An 8,095-nucleotide genomic window follows, 5' to 3' on the forward strand; every position below is an offset into this window, starting at 1 on the left:
AATATGTAAGGGTGGGGTGGGCTAAGGGGTTCTTTTTTAAAAATAATAATAATAATAATAATAATCATGATTTTTTATTTTTATAACGTAGAGAATTACTGAGTTTTTTTTTTTACCTCAAATTTTACAGATATTTCTTCACTTTATCGAGATATATCGCAAATATCTAATATATCGGGGATATTTGAAGATGTCGGAGAAATTTCGCAGAAACGGTGACAGATAAGATATTTACTCCCATAAATATATCGGTCCGTCGAAAAAAGGAGATATCGGGGGATATATCGGAGATATCGCAGAGATTTTGAACTACCCTAATTTTATTTTATTTTTTACTTTTGGGAGATCTCCTTCCTTCCTCATTCATATGCTCCATTTATTTGTATTGAAATTTCCTTGTAAATGCTTTTAGAAATTACATGGTCTGCTGCATCAAGAACAACACTTGGGTTGTCCCATGGAATAGAAGATAGAAATATTAAACTTATGTCTACAGAGATATAGGACACTCAAAACTGTACATTAAAAGCATAACACTATGGACAGATCAAGGAACATTCCTTCCTTGCTTCAACTGAATTTCATGGAAAAAACCTCCCACTCTCGAGTTGATGTACAGAAATCTCAGTACATGAACTCAATCTCTTTTACTTTGCAGTCGCCTTGAAGTTTTAGTACCAACAAACCATTATTAGCATTGTAGACTATAAACTCCTCTTTCTTGTTCACCAGACAAGACTTTGGTTTTTTGTTTGAGTAGGCTCCAAATCGACCACATCCTCTGACTCGAACCTTCACAACACAGTCGAACAGATCATTGTTGCTGACATCTAGAGATTCAAGTGCTCCTCCTGAATTGTACATATCAAGCAACCCCATTGGGGCAAATAGAAGGTTGTCACCAAAAACCTGTTACATTGAGAAGGATTGAGAAGTATTGAGAGTTGAGTAACCTAATAGAGAAAAGGGACACTCACCATAATAGGAGATATGGTGAAAACTTCACATTCTAGCACATCCAAGGATACTTCAAAGTGGTCTTTCTTTGGCATTACAGAAAGAGTACCTGCATTAAGCAAGATGTTTAGTGTGGAATTTGTTAAGAGGAAAGTTTCATAATCAAAATGATGGTATAGGGTGACCTGAATGGTATGCATATACTGCACATTCTCCTCTCCAACTTTCATTTGCAACATCTTCAAGCATATTAATATCTATGGGGCTGACGAGGCCTATAAGAGGCGGTGCAGATTCAGAGGAAGGCACATATTGAGCACCTGCAATTGGTGGCCACTTTCCTGCTCTTTGGCAATTGAAAACACCAATAACTCCTGATACCTTGTTTAGATTCCAAATCTTCAGCAGACTGCAATAAATGAACCAAAGTCAGAAATATTAGTTAGTATTGTTGAAAAAAATTCTTCTAGCAGTTAGGTGAGCAAGTATATTACCTTTTTCCATCGACCACAGGGTCACTGAATAAGCAGTCCCTAGTAGGCCGGCCAGCGAATCTAGCTCTTAGAATAGAGCCATCAGGCAGTACAAGCTTTTTGAGGACATTGAAATTATGGCTGCCAGGCTTGTCACTGTACATGTTCAAGGACAGGTGAGGTATGATTTGTTTAGTTAGAAGCGAGGTATAATTTGTTTAGTTAGAAGTCAGGACCCCAATTGCTTAAATCGTCATGAAATAGGCTAACAATCTATAGCAAGCTAACATGTTGATACTGACCTTACATATACTGGACATCCACCCAATGCTCTGGCTGCAGCATGGAACTCCCGGGTGTAGTGGTCGCTCTGAAATAAAATAAAGACACTAAGAAATAAGGAAGATCGAGCTACTCATATTAAGAGTATAGAAAAATGAATCTACGGGTGTTGAAGTGAGTTGGATAAGTAAATTCAAGATATGATGCTAAATAATAGAATTGATTGGATTACAAAGAGCATGTCCCAATCTGGTACAACAATCTCTCCCATAAGAAGACTGTTAAAAGCTACTGCAGCAACATGTAGGGTCTGAAATGTTTTCTCTAGTGGCATGAAGTCCTCTGACACTCTTGAAGCTGCACTCTTCTTTGAGCTGATCAAAACAACATATATAACTCATCAATTAAACTCTGATCTCCAATTGTTGGCTAATGGAAAAAATCTAGCTAAGTTTAACCTGTAAATGTAGTCATTGCTTAGACTCATGGAACAAATAAGGTTATCGCTGCCAAAGTTTCTCATGACAGATTCCTCGAGGGCTTCTTGGAAATGCCTCATCAATGCAACGCGGCCTCCATAACCAGAAGCAAGGAGTTCCACTTCATTGTGTATATCCACCTTCACTCCGTCTATATTGCAACTTGCAAGGTAGCTATGTAGATCATCGTAAAATCTATAAATCATCGTAAAATCTATAAATCATCGAAGGGTCAATCATTCCGATCCCATGTTTCTCCATTGGATCGAGGGTTCCACATATGACGTTACTCTTGTTACCAGGAGACTGAACTATGGATTTGATTTGGGGATTGTATTTCCTCAGTGCTTCAGATCTTGGAAGTAGCCCTCCCCATGAACCAAGTAAAGCGTGCCATGCATATACTAACCTGCACTAGCAATACTTGTAATGTATAACCAACTAATACAGGAAATAAAATGTTAGATCAAGGAATTTACGTACTTCAGTCCATGTTCCTCTTTGATGGTTTTCACAAACTCGCGGAGGTTAGGAAATTATGACTTTCCCGAGGGGTAGCCCTTGAACCTATCATTTTCTTCTAAGCTTGCCAACCTGGCCACAAACCTATGCATTTGAGGCAAATGAGATGATCAATTGATGCAGAGAAGGCAATCAGGATCATCAAACAGGTAAATCATGAATTATAACACGAAAAGTCTTACTTCGCTGTATTTGGTAGTTCAGTTTCATTTTCAATTACTTTAGTCTGCCATCCTTCATCGATGTACACATTTCGGGGGGCACCCTCCTTCGGAAAGACTACAACAGAAAAGTAGATATTTAGACTAATCATAGTCTAAGAGAGGAAATTTCACTTGACAGAATTAATGCAAACCTTTTGAGTCCAAGCTCGATTCCTTCCGGATCAACGTCATTATAAAATGCATCCCATGTGTTCCATCCAAACCAGTCTACATGTGCTGGTATCTGCTATTATTTAAAGAACAATAAGTTTATTAGCAAGCTATTCAGCTTGCATGGTTATTCATGAAATTGATAATATATATCTGGCCCAATGTAATTACCTTCTTGTCTTCTAAATGATTGAATGTACCTTTGTGCTTGGCAAGAATCCTTCGTTAAGAAAGTAGTCAAAAATATAATGAATCATCAACCATCCCTATATATGTTACATTAATGCTGAAGTGATCTGAGAATTTACAAAACATACTTAATAGAGTCCCTAATGAGCTTATATGGGTCATCTCCTGAATTCACAAATACTGCTTCAGTTACTCGTGAGGTTTGAACTTCACGGTCCCCTGAGTCAATAAAAACCCTTCAAATTCGAATACGATCAAAAATCACAGCCAAAATGCTAAATGCCTAAACCACATGACCTATGCCAACAAAGTTTACACAAAATCAAAGTAAAACCGGACCGCTTTCAACGCAAAACTCAAGCTCATTAACAGTGTTGCCTTGCAAAGTAGCCCTGAATGCTCCATCCAAGACTGGCAATAGCAGAATGTAGAAAGTGCTTTTGTTCTCAGCACTTGTTGGCTCCTCTTGTCGGGAATACTACTACTACTCGACGTTTGCGTTGCTTCCAAGAGAAGCATTTGAGTCTCTGCCGGAACATCACATCCAGAATCCCCAAAACTCGGTATCATCCACCAGATTTTGAATCTGAACAGGCACATAAACTTGTATCCCCTGCAACAAAATATTTTCTATGTAGAAAAGTTCATTGAAATAGACACAATACATTGCTGATGATCGAACGGAGCAGAATACAAGTACGACTCAGTACACCTCACGAAAAATACAATCGTACTACAAAAAGTAAAACCCTATCAACCTTGAAGACATGGAGAAACAAAGTAGCACATGAATCACTCTCTTAAAACCGAAAATGGAAGTGTTAACCAGCTAGACCACACTATACATACTCAAGAAGTCCGAGAGGGAAAACATGGCGAGAGCTACGGTCTTCAGAGGTGGCTCCGATGAAAGCTGATTTATCAGTGGCCGGAGTGACGGTGATGTTGGCCGGGACACGTGTCAGAAGGGCATTGTCACGGACCATGAAGCAACCATCTCTGCTGCTTGGCTCGGTAGAGGTCATAGACATCTTTGCTTTACTTTGGTGGTTCACAAACTTTGATCATATATAGGTCCCGATTCTTTAGCTGGTTTTATACATGAGGGCACATTAGAGCACCGCTGAACCGCACCGAACGTAGACCATCAATTTTGAAGAATGAAAAATCAATCTAGATTGCTCATCAAGTTCAAACGTACCAGAAGTTATTTATTGTGTTGAGTTTTTTTTTTTTTTTTTTGAATGAATTATGTTGATCTTCTGGTGTTATATATCTTCTAGGTGGCAACCGTATATAACGTGCTGCGTGTCCCTCTAACTTAGCTAGTGTTGTAGGAGTTTTGTAATGAAAAAACTTCTTCTTTTTTTTCTAAAATGTTTTTATGTACCTGCTGTTAGGGCTAGGCATTTTAGCCCAAAAGTCAGTTCGGGTTATTTATTTATTTATTTGTCAAAATGAATCGGGCCGGGCCTTTCATTTCAAAAACAAAAAAGAGAGACTTCCGTACGGCACCCTCACCACGTGGCAGTGTGGCAAACCAATCAGTGCCCAAGCAGGGGGTATTTTAGGTATTTCACATTAAAAACCAAAGGCAATTTTGGGAAAGAGGGGAAAAAAAATTTCTTCTGATTGGAGGGCCGCACCACGTCACCGCCACGTGGTGCGGGTGCCCCTACGCAAGAATTTATCAAAACAAAAAAGTCTCGTATTACTTAAAATAGACAAGTGTTCCTATCTTATTGGCCATATGATAAGGCTAAAAACCCTTATCATAGGGTCGACCACACTGAATCCTTTTCTTCAACTCCAAATTGCCAAACCCAGTATGATTATCATTCTACACGATCAGCCCTAAATTTCAGCCGCCTCTATCTTTTTCTTTCTCCTCCGCCAAATCAGACTTTTGCCCATTCGCTTTGATTCTCAACTCTAAGATAACAACATGATCGTGGTATAGGCTCAGCATGGAGGAGACTAGGTGGTGCCTTCATTATCCATCGATTTGTGCTAATTGCTAAGGACTTCAACTATCCATCGATTTGTGCTACCACTTCCCTCCATCGATTTTGCACCCATTGCTGAGATATGAAGCTCAAAGAATATGGGTCCAAACTAGAAGCTCACAGCTCTTCAATTCAGTGCTGTAATTCTGGTGGATATTATTGGGTTTTGATTTGAAATCTTGGTGTAGTTTGAGGGGAAAAAAAAAAAAAAAGGTTTTTGGTCGGGGGGTTTGTCAAATTTTGCATGACTTTGCTATCATGACCTGTAAGTTTCACATAACCGGGTTTAAGAGGATAAATCTGCCGGTCATGATCAAGATTACCCGCAAAGGAGTAAAGATTGGGATTTGGATCTTCACATTGAACTGTTGTTGTAAAGTCCTTGAAAATTTTGTTTTGTTACTTTGTGAAGTAATCTGATTAAAGTAAATTTATGTTCTTGGTGTATTGTGAAGGATTCTAATTTTGTTAACATTTTGATTCATATTGCAATACTGTAAATTCATGTACTTGGTGTTCTTGGTTAAAGAATTTGGATTTTGTATTTGAATTGCAGAAAACAGGTATTTGGCCCTGGAAGCCCGGCCCGAAATGAAACGGGCCGATCCTTGTTGGTGGCAAAACCGGCTTTGGGCCCAAATCATCAGAAATGGGCCTGTCCCAGCCCAGCAAAATATTAGTTGGACCCGGCCCGTGCCTAGCCCTACCTGCGGTGTTAGTGACTCAGCTCCTATTAGGTGATGTTTTAAAAATCTCTCTGGGTGGGCTCTGCCTAGGTGCTAGGAGGTGGCCAACCGCCTTGATTAGTTTAGTTAGCGCCTAGGTCAGTCGGGTTTAAAAACTAATTAAACATTTTTTGAGGGTAAATTAATACTTAAAAATGACATTTTATTTGTAAGTATAAGTACTTAATATATTACTTACCTTTTCTTTTATGTTTTCAGTCAATCATACTACAAAGTGTAATTGTTGGTTTTAATTGCACTTGTTTATATGTTGTATAATAAAATTAAAATGAAAGCACCTAGTTGCTAGGTCCCCCGAACACCAACCCACCCCCCCCCCCCCCCCCCCCCCCCCCCGGCCTAGTGATTTTTAGAGCATTGCTACTAGGTGATCTTAACCCTTTATATTTGTAGTCAATCTTTTTTCTTTTAATCAAGGAAAAATGTCTCTTTACCAAAATTGCAACTACTTTAACTTCATTTACCCCAACATCTTATAACATTGCCCGCTTACCCAACAAATTAAATACTTTTGACCTTAGTAATTAAGTTTTTTTATTATTTTTTGGACAGTTTTGCACTCTCTCCTTTTGTCACATAGAGAGAGAGAGAGAGTGGAAGAGAGAAAAGTTATCGGAGACTTCGACGGACTTCGAACTCCGGTCACCGGTTGCCGGGCTTCTCTAGAGGTCTCCAAAGAGGTCGTCGGGGATCTCATACGTCACCGAAGACTTTTATTACCCCTAATAAAAACCAATAAACTTTATTGGAGGGCAATAAAAGTTTATTAGGTTTTATTGGGGGACAATAAAGTTTATTGGGAAAAAAGTGAATAATCTCCCTAAAATTAGATAAATAAAACTTTGTTGAGGAATGAGATAAAGAGATTACATCAAGTCAAAACTTTTTATTGGAGGATAATAAAAGTTTATTCAATTAAGGGGTAATAAAACTTTATTGCCCTCCAATAAAATTTTTACTGACCTCCAATAAACTTTTTATTGAGGGTCAATAAAAAAAAAAGAAGATAGGAATCACAACAGTCTCAACATCCAATTAAGCATATAAACTCATCTAAGAAGCTGCTAAAGGGCATGCTATAGTGAAAACGGTTGACAATTCCATCATGATTTGAGGATGAAGTCAACAATCACTAGTTACTCAAGTAATTAACTGCCAACACTAGCATACAGTCAAATCAAAGATGAATTAGATGCAATCTCAAGCGACTCAAAATAAACAAAAGTTTTGTACATGCGTATGAGAGTTCTGCATTAATAAATCTCATCACTTTATTGTTTTCAAGTCAAAAAGTTAACCAACTATGAAGACCATAACTAATATAGTAGTCACTATTTTCATATATTGATCTGCATGCAAGCATTCAAGACATTACGAGTCATCATAATCCAATTCACATCTCACTATTACAAGTTCAGCATACTTGAACAGTATGAAAACACCTAAAACAAAAAGGTAAATTTCATTATACACCCAATTTATCTTAGAGATCTTATATAATTAAGCCAATTCTTGAGTGAATGGTTAAATTTTTTAAGTACCATATATGCCCTCACATAATATAAATATTAATAAATAAATTATTTCTATATCAGACTATATGGATAAGACAGTCAATAGAGTATATCATATTTGAAAAAATTGCAATACCTCCTATAAAAAAAGGAAAAATTTCCTCAAAATTTGCTGCAACATTAATGAAAAAAATAAAAAATAAAAGCCAATTGACATGTGCGGAGCACATGTTAAAGGGCTAGTATTAGATTAAACCCACTCATAAGTTTCTTTGAATCATTCACATATTTGTAATACCCAAATGATAGGAAGATACCTAAATTATAGGCATCTGAATCATGCACATATTTGTAATACCCATACGATAGGTATGCATATCCAAAATAATATGATGATACCAAAATTATAGGTATCTAAATCATTCACATATCTATAATACATATGCATATGTATGCATATTTGAATCATTGTAGAGCTGTTTGGTTAATTACTTCTCAAGAGGTATTTGATGTTTATGTTTTATTTTTTAAGGTTTAGGCTGATGAACATTTA

The 8,095-nt window shown here is 37.4% G+C and overlaps 2 protein-coding genes across 2 annotated transcripts; both read right to left on the reverse strand.

The window, feature by feature from the left end:
• Nucleotides 1-624: 624 nt before the first annotated feature.
• LOC112177396 (probable galactinol--sucrose galactosyltransferase 2) lies at nt 625-2,769 on the reverse strand. The gene is made up of 8 exons (XM_024315689.2): nt 2,675-2,769; nt 2,171-2,600; nt 1,945-2,086; nt 1,733-1,800; nt 1,452-1,586; nt 1,182-1,366; nt 978-1,066; nt 625-909 (listed from the first exon to the last, which is right to left on the reverse strand). The coding sequence occupies exons 2-8, from the start codon at nt 2,395-2,397 to the stop codon at nt 625-627; spliced, it is 1,131 nt and encodes a 376-aa protein (XP_024171457.1). The 5' UTR covers nt 2,398-2,600; nt 2,675-2,769.
• A 393-nt stretch (nt 2,770-3,162) lies between these two features.
• Nucleotides 3,163-4,338, reverse strand: LOC112179655 (probable galactinol--sucrose galactosyltransferase 2). The gene is made up of 4 exons (XM_040512064.1): nt 4,126-4,338; nt 3,593-3,889; nt 3,405-3,495; nt 3,163-3,307 (listed from the first exon to the last, which is right to left on the reverse strand). Exons 1-3 carry the CDS (start codon nt 4,305-4,307, stop codon nt 3,486-3,488), a joined length of 489 nt encoding a protein of 162 aa, XP_040367998.1. The 5' UTR covers nt 4,308-4,338; the 3' UTR covers nt 3,163-3,307; nt 3,405-3,485.
• Nucleotides 4,339-8,095: the final 3,757 nt, after the last annotated feature.

This window comes from Rosa chinensis, chromosome 7 (assembly GCF_002994745.2).
Source record: "Rosa chinensis cultivar Old Blush chromosome 7, RchiOBHm-V2, whole genome shotgun sequence".
NCBI classification, from domain to species: domain Eukaryota; kingdom Viridiplantae; phylum Streptophyta; class Magnoliopsida; order Rosales; family Rosaceae; genus Rosa; species Rosa chinensis.

What these genes read in the sequence shown, in the direction of transcription:
- LOC112179655 (XM_040512064.1), bottom strand. Translation starts at nt 4,307, where the DNA reads ATGTCTATGACCTCTACCGAGCCAAGCAGCAGAGATGGTTGCTTCATG. An exon ending in TTCCCTCTCGGACTTCTTGA is followed by an intron (nt 3,890 to 4,125) that starts GTATGTATAGTG and finishes ATTTTGTTGCAG; the next exon opens with GGGATACAAGTTTATGTGCC.
- LOC112177396 (XM_024315689.2), bottom strand. Translation starts at nt 2,397, where the DNA reads ATGATTTATAGATTTTACGATGATCTACATAGCTACCTTGCAAGTTGC. An exon ending in GGATGTCCAGTATATGTAAG is followed by an intron (nt 1,587 to 1,732) that starts GTCAGTATCAAC and finishes GAACATGTACAG; the next exon opens with TGACAAGCCTGGCAGCCATA. An exon ending in CCTGTGGTCGATGGAAAAAG is followed by an intron (nt 1,367 to 1,451) that starts GTAATATACTTG and finishes CATTTATTGCAG; the next exon opens with TCTGCTGAAGATTTGGAATC.